The 16,249-nt window shown below is 36.7% G+C and overlaps 1 protein-coding gene across 1 annotated transcript in view; it reads right to left on the bottom strand.

Moving 5' to 3' along the window:
* The window catches only part of LOC103814857 (uncharacterized oxidoreductase ZK1290.5-like), a 45,765-nt gene that overhangs the window by 11,590 nt on the left and 17,926 nt on the right, over positions 1–16,249 (bottom strand). The window contains exons 3-4 of the mRNA XM_030226284.2: positions 13,277–13,378; positions 1,642–1,733 (exon numbers count right to left, since the gene is read on the bottom strand). Coding sequence (XP_030082144.2) covers positions 1,642–1,733; positions 13,277–13,378 — 194 coding nt within the window. The remainder of the gene's footprint in view (positions 1–1,641; positions 1,734–13,276; positions 13,379–16,249) is intronic.

Genomic DNA, 16,249 nt, shown 5'->3' with positions numbered 1-16,249 from the left:
ATATAGTGGAAAAACTGTATTATAAATTGTGGACAGTGAAATAAAAAAACTCAGTACAGCATTCCAATTTTGAATTTAGAAATTCATTATTTATTTGATGGTACTTAAGTAATCTTACCATCAGACTCAGTAACTCTCCAACACTAAGCAAGAAACAGAATACATACTTTTTTGAGGATAAGCTTAAAGAAATTTTATAAACCATACCTAACGCCAAAAAAAATATAAATTAAAGCTATAACAAAACTGTTTTAGGTGGAGCACTTGACAATGGTATGGGTAATTCATTGCTGGTTTTTGCTTTCAATTCACAATGCTGTGTAGCACCTCAAAGAAATTACTAACAGGGGCCCTATCCCACCCCTCAGTATCACAACCTCCTCAACTTTTTGAATCCTCTTTTCAGCCTCAGAAAAAGAGTTTTGTCAAATAGCACCAAGAAACAGCTTGTCTCCACGAACACAACTGAAAAAGTAAGACTAGTAACATTTTGACACTGGGTAAGAGGAAATTTCAAAACAAAATCACTATCTTGCAGTGATTTAGTAGAAAACTGAAAAGCTACTATTATTTAACAGGCATTAACAATTCATGCCAAACTCTAGTAAGTCTCTGTAGATGTGTATTTCTTGAACCTTGGTAAATTCACCAATTATTAAACAGTCATCAACCTGCCCACTTTAACATATATTTCAATGGTTTATTTTGAATAACCAGATTTAAATATTTTATATGAGTTTATGCTTATTTAACGTTAATTAATTGCCCTTTAGTAACCTTTAGTATAGTGGACAGCTAAAATCAGAGTTGTTTGGTTCCGACAGTCACACTTCTATGGCTGTTAATGACATTAAATGATAAACAGCTGCCAGAAATTCTGACCACCTGTACAAAGGGGAAAAACATGTGCCTGCACTCCATCCATTCCAGTTCCCACATCCATGTCAGCATACACACACACACTATCTGGCAGGAGGTGAAAGGAATGGGAGCATGAACTTCCAGCACAGCTGTAGGCAGAAACCTGCAACAAGGGAACATTTGTCGAGTGTCCTGGCAGCCTGCCGGTACGTAGGTGGCCATCCTACATCTGCCTGGGGCAGCAAAAAAAATTCTGCCAGGGCTGTCACAGCACCTGCCTAAACCAGGAGTTCACTGAATTTATGTGAACTAGGAAATGAGGGGGGAGCAAAGGAAGGGCACCCTTACATGGGCATGTAATTAACTGACTCTTTCAGTGTTGCTTACAGGAAGCACAAAAGTATTCGAACACAGGCTTTCCAAACACTGGTTCACTCTGAAGATGCTAAATGTTCTGTGATTCTTCAATTTTATTTCCAAAGTGTTTTATCACCAAAAAACTGTCACAGGAATCATTTGTTTCTGTCTGTGTACCCAGACACAAACAAGTAGCCTGGGAGAAATTAGGTAGGGGAAATGTGAGGAAGAACTTCCCTACCTTTTGGGTCGTCTTCCTGAATGGTTTTCAGTATGCAAATAGAAATGTTAAAAGAAATCTTATGACTAAGGCAATAGTCTGGGTGTAGCCTTTCATGCATAGGAGTGGGAAGGAGGTTGCTAACCAAAAAAACCAAAGTAAAAATTCAAACCCAGATACTTTAAATACATGGATCCACTCACCTGATTAACATGCGGAGTAATCACACAGTCCTCCTTTAGTTGCTCAAGATGGCTGATAAGAAAATTGCTTACGCCAATTGATTTACACAAACCTAAAGAAAAACAGAATAGGAAAAAAAAATTAGGACTATCCTATTTGGGTGGATGATTTGAAAAAAAAACCACTTTCAAGAGACAAAATTATTTTTTACACCATTTCTGTAGAGCAAAATACCACAAAGGAACACAGAAAAACGGCACTGAAATCTAGTTTGACAGTGTTATCTGAAAACATGGTTCTGTCTCAGTCACACTAGGAAATCATTTTATAATCTAAACACACTGGAAACTCCCCGGTGTATAAAACCTCCAGGCTAAATTCTGGGAAAGGCTAATGTAGTATAAGCAAAGAACAATTGGACTCCACCAGAATGAAAAGAAGGAAATGGTGTTCCAAGCAGCTTGCCAAAACTAAAGCAAAGTGGAACATTTGCTGAAGACTAGTAAGGTGTGAACAATACAACCCAAGGACATGCAGCCCAGATGAACCATGTCACACTGCCTATTTTCTATTAGATCATTACAAGAGGCTACATAAAACTCAGTGTAAAATCTTCAAGATAATAAGCAGTGCCTAGCAAGAACCATGAAGGTTAAAAATGTAGCTGGATTTCTCAGCTCCTATTGACAAGCAAATGAAGTCAAATGGGACCTAGGTGATATGAAAGCTACATTTTAAACAAACCTCAAGTGTGCATGCACGTGTACAAACTAAGAGCTGACAGGCCAGAAATCAGGTGTCTTCCTTCAAACCTCAAATATGATAAAAGCCAACTCCCAGTCCTGGCCTGCCACCACCCCTCAGCCCTGACCTGTCTGGGATAGTTTGGTCCTTTTGCTTGGCTAAGCACAGCTGGCAAGGAAGGCAGCTGGGGCTAGGCTAGGAGGGGCCTCTTTAGGCTGTGCACTCTGTGGACCATGGCTCAGGCTAACTTCTTCAGTATGTGAACTTTGTCTGCATTGACTTGAGCTGCATTTCAGTTTGTAATGCTACAGGTGGAAAGTCTGTCTCTGTGCAAACACAGAAGTCTGATCACTGTTGTTAATCCAGTATTTATTTCAGTAGACCAATTGTATAAAATGCATAGACGTGTGTATCTATATACAAAAAAGAAATCACATTTTTCTAGTCCTCTGTGAAATTCTCTAAGTGAAGTTACAGCTTACTGCTAATTTATATAAACAGATTGTTGAAGTTCTAAAAAAAAAATAAAATCAGCTTTCACATATTTTAGCATCATAAGCTAAAGCATAATAAGCTGTAGCAAAAAAACCTGCACACATACTATTACTTTTTGATGTTCTTCTTTTGTGGAATACCAAAAGAAGTAAAAATATATTAACAACTAAAATTCTAGAAATCTTTCCCCTATAGAAATTACCATTGTTCAAGATGTATAGCCTAATTAGGTTAAAAACCAGCACTATAGTGATTTACATAATTTGCATGTAATCTGCCAGAAGGAGCAAAAGCTGAGCTTTTGACAAACAACCCTAGAGTGTCAACACTAATAAATCATTATGCCACAGCAGTCAGAAAAACACAGTTTTAACACAATGGTAAACCAAAATATTATACACTATTGTTGAAGCTAAGGCATTACAAAAACATGCCATTATTGCCCTTGAAAAATAAAGCTTTCATTTCAGGTTGAAATACAACAAAATTAAGTCACAGACATTTCCACAAAAAGCTTTAATTTTTTTCCCCTACAGTATACTCAAAGATGTTTTGCTTCTAGCATATTTCTCACAGGAGACTTGGAAGTCTGCTCCATCATGTTAGATTTCCCATCAAGAAATTTCAGATTATTTATGTTTTGCATTAAAAGTCATCTGAGTCATTCCTACTAAAATGAGTACTATAGCATTCTGGTGTTCAGAGTGATGTCCCACAGAAAAAGCTTAACTCAAAACTGCCAAGAAAGTAAACATTCTCCCAGAAAACAGAGAAATAATTAGAATTTCAATGTTTTTATAAAACCAGTATTTTCTCAAGGGAATTATTTTTTAAGGGAATACACTTAAAACATTTCACTTTCATTAAATACACATATTTGTTTGGGTGAAGCCAGAACCCTTCATTTCAACTCCATTGCTTTGGTGTTAGTTACAGTTTACTATATGACAGTTAAAGTGTTTTGACTTTTGCATTAAATTACAATATAAAATACAAAGAGTAATTAAACAATTGCTCAGTCTAACCGTATTAAAAATCTTATTTCAATGCATGATGGAAACATGAATTCAAAACACTGGAAAGTAGAGCTTAAAATTGAACAATCAGTCAATGGATTCTACTCTAGAGAATTGCTTCCATTTGCCTAATTGAAGATTAACACAGATGCTCTGCATTGTCCAAATCTCAGACTGCCTTTAAGAAGAGGATTATACAGAATTATTTCCATATTTACATCTTCTGGATTAATTCAGAAGAATGAAGATTTAAGAAAAGATGGATAAGAAACAGAAGGTCTGGTTAGCTCCTGGGCTTTACCCAACAGACAGTTGTGACTACGTCTATCAAACAAGATCCGTGGAATTATATCAACAGTAGAAATAAAAACCATGCATATTGAGAAACTTGTGAAAAATGGTCCTGACTCATTGCCTTGAAACAACCTGGGAGATGCAGGGGACACATTTCCTTTTATTTCCTCTCTCATGGGGGGCACCAACAGAGGTAAACTCCCCAGCTCTCCTGCCATAGGTCTCAAAAACACCAGAATGCTCTTGAAAATGGAGGCAGGATTTATTTTTTTTCCCAATTTAATGCCTGTTTAGAAGGCTTAAAAATCTCATTTCAGACAATTCAGGCACAATACATATTGTTGTGATTGCAGGTGTTTCGAAGTCTATACTTCTTGTTAACTTAAACATTTTAACTAGTCCTGAAGTTTTTTTGAGATAAAAGTTTGCAATATATTAGCTATAATCCCTCTAGAAAGTACTCTTAAAATATACAATTTTATTGTCTTATTTACAAACTTACAGAGCTTTGACTCAGAGAGAGAAAGCATCCTCCTTATCTGCTTGAGGAAATGACTGGTCTGGCCCCTATGAAGCAGATTTTGAGAAAGTGCCAGGTGCAATAAACAAAGAGCTTGCAATTCCCCATTAGCTCCCAAAGGCTCCTGTTATATCTTCTGAGGCTTTGTTTTATTCCTTGAGACTCTGACTTCACAGACTCAAAGAAAAACGTAGGAACACTGGTCCCTTTATGCATGCTAAAAACTGACTGACCACTATGCTGGAACAGAAAATTTCATCCAGCTTTGAAAGCCTATCATGAAACTCTGCAAGACACATCAGAAAACATATGGGTAAAATAACAGTAGACTATAATGGGGAAAAAAGTAAGGATTTTTTTATTCTCCACAAAAAAAATCTTAGCCCCCACCACACTGGTAATTTCACCACACTGTATTTCTCCCAGCTACTGTGAAGCACTATATCATGCTAATAGACTGGTCTGCAATATAGTTGAGTATTAAGCTTAAAGTATTTTGTATTGCAACTTAGAGAACAATTGGGTATTTTTATCTTTATTCTGCATAATACCAAATTATACAAAGATTGATGGGCACTGTTAGTCTTGCAACAGAAAAGCAAAAATATACTGTCTTGGCACCACAACCCTGTTTTAGTACAATAGTGAGCCTTATCTTTCTCTAGCACTACTACAGACTTTTATCAAACTTCTAAATACCCTCCGGAATATTAAATGTACAAAGTTCAGATCAAAAAGATTTTGTAAATTACAAAACTGGATACCAGGTTTGTGGAGCCCATTTTCCTCCCCCTCCCTGCTGCTCTACATGAGTCAGAGCAAGGGAGAATTCCCACGTCGAGTGAACAGTGCCCATTCTGTTATATCTTCTATTCAGGCCACGGAATAAAAACACAAATGGATCTACTTTGCACAAGAGGTCAACTGCAGTCACTGTATCTTTATTAGTGAAGGGTGCACAGGTTGGAAAGGTCCACATTGCCTCTGATATGCACACTGGGTGTAAATTGCACTACTCATAGAAACCCTACAAGATTTCATTTCAGCATAACTTGCTAAATCTAAGATGTAGGCTTAGCATGCCCAACATGCAGACTAAAAGCCAAAGCCTCGATAAATAAAGCAGACTACTCTTAGACAGAATCAATGAGGAATTAACTTCTAAATCTGTGAAATAACACAGGCTAAAGGACACAACACAGGCTAAAGCACACAGACACCAGAAAGCTATGTGCCCCTCTGAGACACACAGGAAGGCTGTGGCAAAACTGCAAATACAGAAATCATACTTCCTCCTCCAAAGGATTTCTTTTTAGCCTATTCACTGCCACAGTACAGGTGCTTGTCTGCAATTCTGTGACCATCACTCCTGCTACACATCACCTGTGAACCATGAGAAACTATGAGGCCAACAGGAGAGCAACAGGCATGAGTAGAAGTCCAATTGTTAACTTCCTGACTGAAAACTCATTACAAGTAGTCAGTTTCCACAATTGTTAAATGGCTAACTAAACAGCATAATGCAGCATACTACTGGCTTAATGCACATTGTCTCTGGCCCTGACTGCTCATTCTAACTCCTTCAATGCAATGTTATTTTAGTTATGTTGACATATTTTTATCCTTACAGTTGACATTACAAGCCAGACCAGATAAAAAAAACCCCAACCCACTACATGGGACAAAATCAATCCCACTACACCTTGTTTAAGACTGCTACCACACACTGACTTGAAAATATGATCAAAATTATCAGCAACTCAGATGTAATAGAATAGAATATGTACCCCTAAAAGAAGCTCTTTGGAGGTATTACAGGCAGCACATAGGTAAGATATATTAGGATATATATTCTAATTAGTTTGTTCCCCCTATAAATATGATGGCATGGTTTCCTGAACTGGAATACTTTTTTGACTTCTGTATCTGAGAGGATAATGATTCCCTAGTGCTATGAATAACAGCAACCTAAATGATGTTAATAAATCAATACTGATTTTAAATAGTTAAGAATCTAAGGTTTTCTTCAACATATGCAAAGCAGATAAATTATGCCTTTTCCACAATCACGTAGTTTATTGAGAAAAAAAGTTAGTTTGGAGAAGGCCTTTCCTTTGAAAGACATTTCAACATTGCCTTCTTCACAAGAGTTCCTGCATTCACACTGGGACATCTTGGCACATCTGTATGGGAACACAACTCTGAACATTTGCTTTAAATCTTTTTGCTTAGCTTGCTTATTTACAGTTTTGACAAAAAGGAGTCACTTGCTAGCAGGAAAGGCATAAACCATACACTACAATATGTCATGAAACAGTCTTCTGAAGGTTTATTTTTACTCTTAGAATTATCCATTAAGTTCTTGACATTAAGAATGAAAAATGAGCAAAACATGAGCACAGATGTTAATTCAAGTTTAGATTCATTCTCACTTTTCGATTTGCACCAAAAGAACTTTTTCTATGGTAATTTCTTATTTTTAAATAAGATGCTAAAATTATGAAGGTTTCTTTATGATCTTTAACATAAATAAGTGTAACATTTTTTTTCCGTGTCTTTATTGCTGTCTTATCTGATGAAGAGGGTGTGGTGCAAAACCAAAATCCTCACCAATCTGAACCACCTCCCCATGAAAACACACTTCTGAACTGTGCCTCTCACAAAAACAACCCACAAGAGATCATCGTGCAGACAGAATATTATCAACATGAAAAAGAACTGTTTCTAGGCAAGTCAGCTGCTTTTGCTTATTAAAACGTCAGTGCAACTTCTGAACACACATTCACATATGACTTTTACCACCATAAACACACTTGAGGCAAATGTTTTATGGAGCTGTAACACAACAGCTTGAATTGTCAGGTGTTCATCACACAGACTTAAATCAGATTGTGTCACCTAGCAAAGGATGTGCTAGAAATTTGTGCCATGCACTGAACATTTTCCCTCCCACTTTTAAGAGCCGACTGAAAATGGAGGAAGAAAATAGGATGACTGGACTGGTCTACACACAGCAATGAAGATGGTAAGAATATTAAGGTTGACTAGATATCTTCTCTCACTTGGAATTAAAAACAAAACAAACTTTTTTCCAAGAACAAAGTTACATGGCTTTAATTATTGGGCTAAACAATTTCTGTTACTTTATAAGACTCTCTTCAAATCACACACATAATCATAACAAAAACATACATCAAGACATATCAAGGAATTTCTGATGTAAGAAAGAATATTTCATGTCAGCAGAAGCTGCACTGCTAAACATTAAAAAGATAAGCAAACCATTTTAGTAAAATGGCAGCAAGTTCCAGTAGGATCTGAACCCACAACAACCACCACAGTACTACTCTTGCCAAGTTCAGGCAAAAGCCCTGGCTGGAAGCCCTCGTTCTTCCCAGCAATTGTAGACAGAGGGACGAGTAATGATGCGCATGTGTGTTGGAAAAGCTTGCTGAGATGATGGGCTAGCCACAATGCCAAAATCAAGGTCATCAGAGAGACTGCTTATGGAAAGGGTCACTTTGCTAGGAACAGCCCAATTACCAGTGAGCACATGCAGTGACTATTTCCCATGTCAGAGCAGTTTGCCATCCTGCTTTCATCTGCCAGCTGACAAATGCCTACACAGGAATGTTGCAGCTGTCAAGGGAATATATGACTCAATGTATGTATCTTGGAATGGATTCTGTAGGCAGCCTGGCTTCTGTTCTGACGTACTGGAGAAGATAATTCCACAAAAGGACAATTTTGAGACCACAAAAATTTAAACCATAGCCTTGATATTACAAGTACTCTAGCTGATTTCAGCTGTTACAACAGAAATAACCAGTTATTATGCAAAAATGTCTCACTGACCAAGTTTTAGAATTTTTTTCCTCCCTTTTCCCTCAGCAGTGTTTATCCCATATTTAAAGGAAAACACAAATGCAGGCTATTGAACAAAGACCCAGGTCTAGAATTTTCTGCCTCTCAGCACTGCAGCACAGATAGAGTCTTCTTCACTCTGACTGCCATCTCAGTCATCTGGCTCCTGTGAAACAGCTCCACTCAAACTGCAACAGATTAACAAGTCAGAAAAGACAATAATAATAAAAAAAAGATTTTAACAGCATTTAAATAAACTAATTATTAAAACTAGGTTTCCCTGAGCTAGTACAAGTCAGTTTAGCAACAAGATATTTTCTGCTATGAATAGAGAGCTATCAGAAGTCACACAGGACTTTTTAATGGCAGTTTTTAGTGTAGGTAAACACTATCCTAAATTCCATTCCAAATCCTTTATTTTATACTTTCAAGTACCTACTAAAATTCTAAAACCAGTAAAGAAAATAATTCTCCTTTGACATTCAATTGTTTTGAACTCAACATTAAGAAGTTGCAACGGCTTATCAGTAGAAGCTCCTCAGGAGGTTGTTCATTAAAAAAAATCTTCTGATCACTGGGGCTGAATACCAAGACCAGGTGCAGAATTCTGATCCCCAAGCTACAGGACTACTTTAAGAGTTGGCACAATTCCCTCTGGAAGCAAGGTCAGGCCTACGTGCATGCAAATCCCAGGTCTGAAGACATGGAAGACACAAACTGTAAGACAAAACAGAAATCTCTGAACTGAATTCTTTCTTCATCAGCACACAAAGGTCTCATGAATAAAGCAGTGTTGTAATTCACCACTATGAGAAGGAAACATTCCAATACTTTCTGTAAGATTTGGGGAAATATACACAAAATTTGTTTGTTCGATTCATGAATGATACAACTGCCATAGGTTTAGATACCACCATAAATATCTATCTTTGCTGACTAGAACTCTATCACATTTTTCCTTAGAAAGATATTAATGAAAATCAGCAACTTCAATTACTTGGCTCTGTCTATACAATAGGAATACTACAAAAACAAACTAAAAGTATAATCTTGCCTCTGTAGCAAAGAGAAGATAGAGGGTATATGTTGTCTTAGATAGCATGAGTTCAAACACCATTACAGTGCAAGGATTTCATATCACCAGAGCTTCATACTGCCTCAATGTTTCTCACAGGCTGCTCCTCTAAGCGCCGACTGCTCCTGGTCCTTGCAGCAGCCATCTGACTCCTCATCCTACCAATGCACTCTTTTATACCACTTGTTCTTATTGGCTACAGGTGTGGCCTGTTAAGATAAGGCCTGCTTCTAATCTTTAGTCACTGGTCCAGCTGCAATTCATTGGGGAATAAGATTACCTTCTATACCACCTTCATTTACCCATACTGTATCCCCCTACAGGTATAGATATAGAAATTTCAGGTTAAAGAGGGAAAGATGCTAGTAGAACATTTAATGGACTATAAGAAACTACTGAAGGATTTAGCCAGGAGACAAGATAAGCATATTTAGCCAAAGACTCTCTAGCTCAAGGGCAAACAAGAAAGACACAGGACCATGTTCCTGATGCAATTCAGAGGGATTAAAACAACTGAAGAAGGTATAACTTCCAGGGTGTGTTATTTCAACACAGATAATTAATGTAGTATGTCATACTGTTACAGTAAAAGACAACAATTGCTTTAGAATCCCTAGGAGTATTTTTGGGCATGCTCTGTCTCAGATTTGTATGAATCTGTCATGGTACCCCTCAGGATTCTGGGAAATTGTTTTTAACCTGAAGTGTGATCTTGAGATGGCTGCTCAGTTGCCTGAGGCAGCTGAACCGGGGATTCAAGCACAGGGAAGAGTACTAAAACATGAAACCTTCTTTCACGTGTTCCTGAGACTCCAGCCTTGGGGCAGTAACCACATTCCCTTCAGTTTCCAAAGCACGTTGGATCCAAGCAGTGCAGCCCAAAACTTCAGTATGATGAGCAATCAACTGGAGAGGGGAACCAGATCCCCAACAAACACTACTCAGATTCTCATTTTAAATTGTTCATAATTCCAGTTCACATCATATCAGGACAAAAGAGTCTTTCATAAAATGCTAACCTCAAATCCCTTTTGATGAAATATAAAACCAGTGGTAAACCAGAGAGGGGATTATTCAGTGATAGCAGAGGATCTCTCTCATCACTTGAATCTACTACTTCTATTTATGATAATATTCTGATGTTACAGCTCAACTCCAAACCTGCATTAGCAGTACATAGATGAAGCATTACTAAGCAACTACAGATTAAATTGAAGAATGAGATTTACAAATACCTGCATTCAAACCATATGTGAATACAGAGAAATTATTAAAGACATTCTTGGTAACTTCAGACAGATCAAAGACTTAGGTCAATACTGACAACTTTTAACCATCTTTCACGACACTGACAGACAGTTCCACAACACCAATTTGCTTTCTACAGAGGACAGTGGATATTGCCTCTCCACTTTCAGATGCACTTCAGGATGGACACAGCTAGCTACTAAACCCACTTCCAAGTTGAATAATTTCAATAATACCTTTGTGAATTGACTCCAGAAGTAAATTATTTGTTTAAAATGTCAATCTTTGAATGTGAAGCATTTAGTTTATAATTTTTTTCCAGAATAAATATTAAAAAAAAAAAAAAGAAGAAACAGAATTCCAAACATGAACCAATGACTATCTGAACTAGTGTCAAGCTCAGAGAAGACAAAGTACCTTTGTTCATAGAACTTTCAATTTCTTCCCCTAATCAATGAAGATTTTATTATTTTCCTCCAGTAAGGATTCTGACCAAATCCCACATTCAATTCAAACCATGTTGCTCACATAACACATAGCAAGTCACAAAGACATGTAGCAAGTGTTTAATCTTCAGTGGAAAATCTAGTGGTTAACCATGCAAACAAATTATTTAACTTTCTGCTCAGGAATCATTGCATTTCCAACTCCAGAGTGGTTAACATCTACGTGTCATTTCAGGAACACATAGTTATGGTCAGGACATCCAGAGTCTGTATCCCCTAAAGCAAAAGTGTGGAAGTTGAGGTTATAAGGCACTTGACTCAACCAGACCATTAAATTTTCCTTCCCCTGTAAATGATCTGAGGTAATTTTGACAACCAGAGCTGGAAAATTTATCCTCAGCTAAATGATTCATGAGTCTATAGAATGCTTAAATTCAGAAAAAGACTGAAAGAAGCAACAGGGAAATGAAAAAAAATTGAAGAAATGCAACCACTGGTCAAAAAATCTAGCATGAGATGTCTTTAAATAGGTATCATGCATAGGGACAAAGACAAAGAGCAATTTTCCCCTCTGTTTGTGAAAAGAGCAGTATTTCCAGTGAATTTTATTAAAAGACCACTGAATTGCTCAGTCTTTTCCAGTAGGAAGATACAGACAAAGAAAGATCCTGTAAGACAGAAGAGATCACAAAGATGCATGCAAAAGCAGAATAAATCCCATAGGATAGGAATAATAATAGAATGTGTAATATACAACCTGTTTGCAGCAAATTAGGATGGCATATCTAGGCACAAATGGCATGCAGTAATTTAAATACTCATCAGAAAAAACCTTCACAGTGGAAAAGATGAAATGCATTGTGGAATAATCCATCTTTGGATGTGAGTGCTACTCATACTTTGAAATACTAGGTCAGTGAAGCACTTCTTTGAAAACTGAATATTGTAATGTCTTACATGACAGAAAACACTTTTAGCAACTTCCCTTATGCTCAATATAAAAAGAAGAAAAAATATATCAAAGACCATTTACTTCTGTGTTTGCAGAAGCACAGCAAATTAAAAGAAGGACTGAAGTGTAAGAGGCTCTGGTAAAGCTGGTAGTGACACACAGCCTGAAACTTCCTTTGTACAACTCCCCTGCTGCAATCACTATTTCAGCAGCTCTGGGTCAGTGGATAGATTACTTCATTCAAGAAGTCTCCTCCACACCTGTGGAACTTCTCTGAAGCTGTAAACAGGGTGGTCCACATGGCCCAAGAACGGCATGACAGGATCTTCTCTCACATAATTTCTAATAATTCTGCATACTTAAGGAGCAAAATCTCTTAAATCTACAGTCTACTCTTCCTGTAGCTATGAACATAAACAGAAGTTTGTTGTGTACTGAAAATCAAAGTGAATTATCCCAACCCGAGAGAATAGCTCCATTCTTTGAAAATTCTTCCCAAAAGTTAGTACCAAAGAATATGCAGTTGAGTATTTCTTTCTCACCTAGACATTTTATTTTGTTAGCTTTCAAAACACAAATGCAGTTATAAAATACCACAACATATGATACATGGCATCATACAGTTACAAAAGAAAAAACCTAAAGGAGACAAAACTTGGCATGATTTATACTTAAAAAGGAGGTGCTACAAAGACATTCTGTAGTGTTCAATGGTGTTCTGAGGTGGCATAGAGATTTCAATGAATCAGTATATTTCCTCAAAAAAGTATGCACACCATTATTAATCTCATGAACAGAATCTGACAACATATTATTTACAAGCAGGACCAAACTGCTAATGCTGCAATTTTCAAAGAGATTTTCGAAACTTACACACCCAAATTCTACCGAAATATGAGCATCCAGTTCAAATTAAGTTTTTGAATATCTCTCACTATGAGTTTCCCAACCCCAAAGCACACTATAATTCCTTTTTCTAAGGTAGATTTGTATTAGATCACCTCTCTCATAGAGCTCTTCCATCGCTCTCCAGGTTTCAGCTCGGACCTCTCGACTGCTTTTACCTGGAACCTGTGCAGCAGGCCAGTGAATCAAATAAAGATCTAAAAAAGAAACAGAACCAGACTGCTTATTAAAGTGTTCAAAAATAAACAATCAAACCACATGAGACAGCATTTTCCCTCCAGAGGCCCCTAACACATTATCATGGTAATAGTTCCAATCACTACTCAGTGATCATTACTGGATGTATCCAGTTAGTTGTAATAAATGAATTCTATAACATCACATTAACAGCTAAGGGTAGCAGAACTTGCACATGTTCTTCATGCTTAGGTCACTGTAATCAGAATTTCATGGTCACATATGCACTTTAATAAAGTTTCCACACATAACAAGCCCTATTTAAATTAAAAGAATTTTGGTCACTGGAATGATGAGTGGACTACTACTTATTAAGTGCTGCAAGTCTTCCATTTCACGGAAAATAAATATATTTGACAGTTCTGCCGATATTTTCTATAAACTCAGCAGTGGGTCTTTTTCCTTTCTAAAGAATACTTCCACTTCTGAATTTCTGTTGGAAACTATAGCACATTCTTTATGCAGATTTTTTGTCTAAGTTTTTTTGTCTAAGGTTCATGTCAGCCTTTGTGATTTTTTAAAAGAAATTTAAAAAAATAATATTTTAAGGGAACAAAACTATGCTTTATTAGATTTTTTTTTGGAATGTTAGCACAATTTCAAACACAATTAAGATTTACTGCTGATGAAATTATCACAGAACCTTTTCCTAAGATCCAACCTAAACCTTCCCTGACATTGCTCCATGCCATCCCTTGGGTCCCTGGTCAGCAGAGAGAAGGGACCAGTGCTGCCCCTCCACTGCCCCTTGTGAGGAGGCTCTTTGTGTGCTGTCTTCCTGCAAGAGAAGACTGTGCTTGAACGGGAAAAGGAAGCACTTCCAACATACACTGAGAAATGTACATGTACTGGACTCAGTTCCAAATCAGACTGAAATTTAAACAATTACAGATCTATAACTCTTTTACAAGTTTGGAGACACTGCTAGACATTCTGAAGAAGAAATGTAGAGATACTTGGAAAACAATTACATTTCTAATCAAATTCCAACTGCAGATTAAACAGGTAACTGCAGGTATCCCAGTCAAACAGGTTTTGGCCTTTGCTGCATATATTAGTCTGATGAAAAACAGGAAAAGAAAATAAATAGATGACTGAGATGTGAACCATTTTCTTTGTGCTGCATAATATTCCTTTTCTGGCAGTTAAAATAGAGTTAAGAAACAAAAAAAAACCTGACTTGTTTTCAATGAGAAGAGTGTTTTGTTCTTTGGATACATCAATTCATTCATTTACAGTACTTCTTTGTGAAAATACAGATCCTCTGCTTTGGGAATCATGAAAAAAAGGGGAAAAAAAGAAAAAAAATGCCTTTTATTCCCAATTTAAGGGCTACACTAACAATTACTGTATCAGTGGGCTGATATATTAGCTTTCCCCCTCTAAAAATACAAATTCAACCTTGATTTAAGATGAAAATGTGCCATGAAATTTGCTACAACACACCGGCTCCAATTTTGGCACATCATTGCAACGAGTAAGTGCTTTACTTACCTTAAAAATCTAATCAGAACAGTATAGAATTATGTACAGCAAAATACATTAGAGATGTAGGAAGAAAAACATTATTTTGGATGTGTCACAAAATCCACAAGCTACATTTGCACTTCCTGATATCAATAATCCATTTAAATACAATTTTAAACTCTTCGACTTTTTAAATACAATAGCTCAGACAAGCCAATAATCACTCATCTATAATCATCTGCAGTGTCTGGTTTTGTATCACATTTAAGGAGAAAGTTGCTTGCTCTTTGCCCTTTTATCCATAAAATCCACTTCCAATTCCACATGCAGTCTTATTGATCACCAATCTATCAATAATTACTTCTTCACTAATTGCTCTGAGAAAAGAAGTTGTATTTATTAAAAGTACTTACCAATACATGGTATTGGAATAAATATCAATTTTGTGACTTTTAACTGAAAACTTGTATTGGGATATTGATTTGGTGAGGTTACATGCAAAACTCAGGACTACTCACATTCTGTTGCCAATAAAATTTCCACTGATTTGTATCAGACATAAACCCAAAGGATTAGCATTAGGAATTGCTAATGTCAAGTGTTGATTTTGATCCAAAATTGTATATGCTATTGGGGCTACTTACTGCATAGATACTGACACATTTGTATTGAAAACTTTTTGCTTATATAAAGCAGGTGTCATATAGAATAGGTGTAAGTTACTGAGATCGATGCCTACCTCCCAGAAAAATGGAAGAATTATATATTTTTAATTGCTGCTTGCTATGTTCTCCAAACCAGACTAATAAGAACTGCTTAACTATGCAAAATAATGCCATTTAGCAAAAATAATCAAACTTCAGCAGAATTTCACCAGTTACTTCTCCAAAAGCCTGACTGTTTAGTTAGACACCACAGTGTGGAAATGCTCGCAGAAGTAGTTACATCATGGATTTCCACAGACACAGATGCATTGTACTCTGCTCAGGAAACTGAAACATTCTCCAAAGAAAGACTTATAAGAGATTTGATAACTGAAAGATCTCTGGCCTCAGACATCCAAAAAAAATGCAACACATCCCCCTTCCTTGTAGTAGTGTCTGAGGCCTCTGATGCAAACAAGATTAGCTGTTGTCCTTTATTTTAGAAAGGTTTTGTTACCAGGTACACCACGACCATATCCTCCCATTATGTTTCTTTCAATTTAGGCTTTTTCATTGAAATAAAAATTACTTCAAATTCCAAAATATCAGCATTTAGAGCTAGAAAGCATCTACTGGATCACCAAGTACAATCTTCCTGACTGCAAGAAGTGTTCATGAAAGATGTGGGGCAAAGGTTTCTTATCTCATAGACAAAGAGTA

The sequence above is a fragment of the Serinus canaria genome, chromosome 8 (assembly GCF_022539315.1).
Source record: "Serinus canaria isolate serCan28SL12 chromosome 8, serCan2020, whole genome shotgun sequence".
Classification (NCBI taxonomy): domain Eukaryota; kingdom Metazoa; phylum Chordata; class Aves; order Passeriformes; family Fringillidae; genus Serinus; species Serinus canaria.
This window is presented reverse-complemented; position numbering and strand designations above follow the sequence as displayed.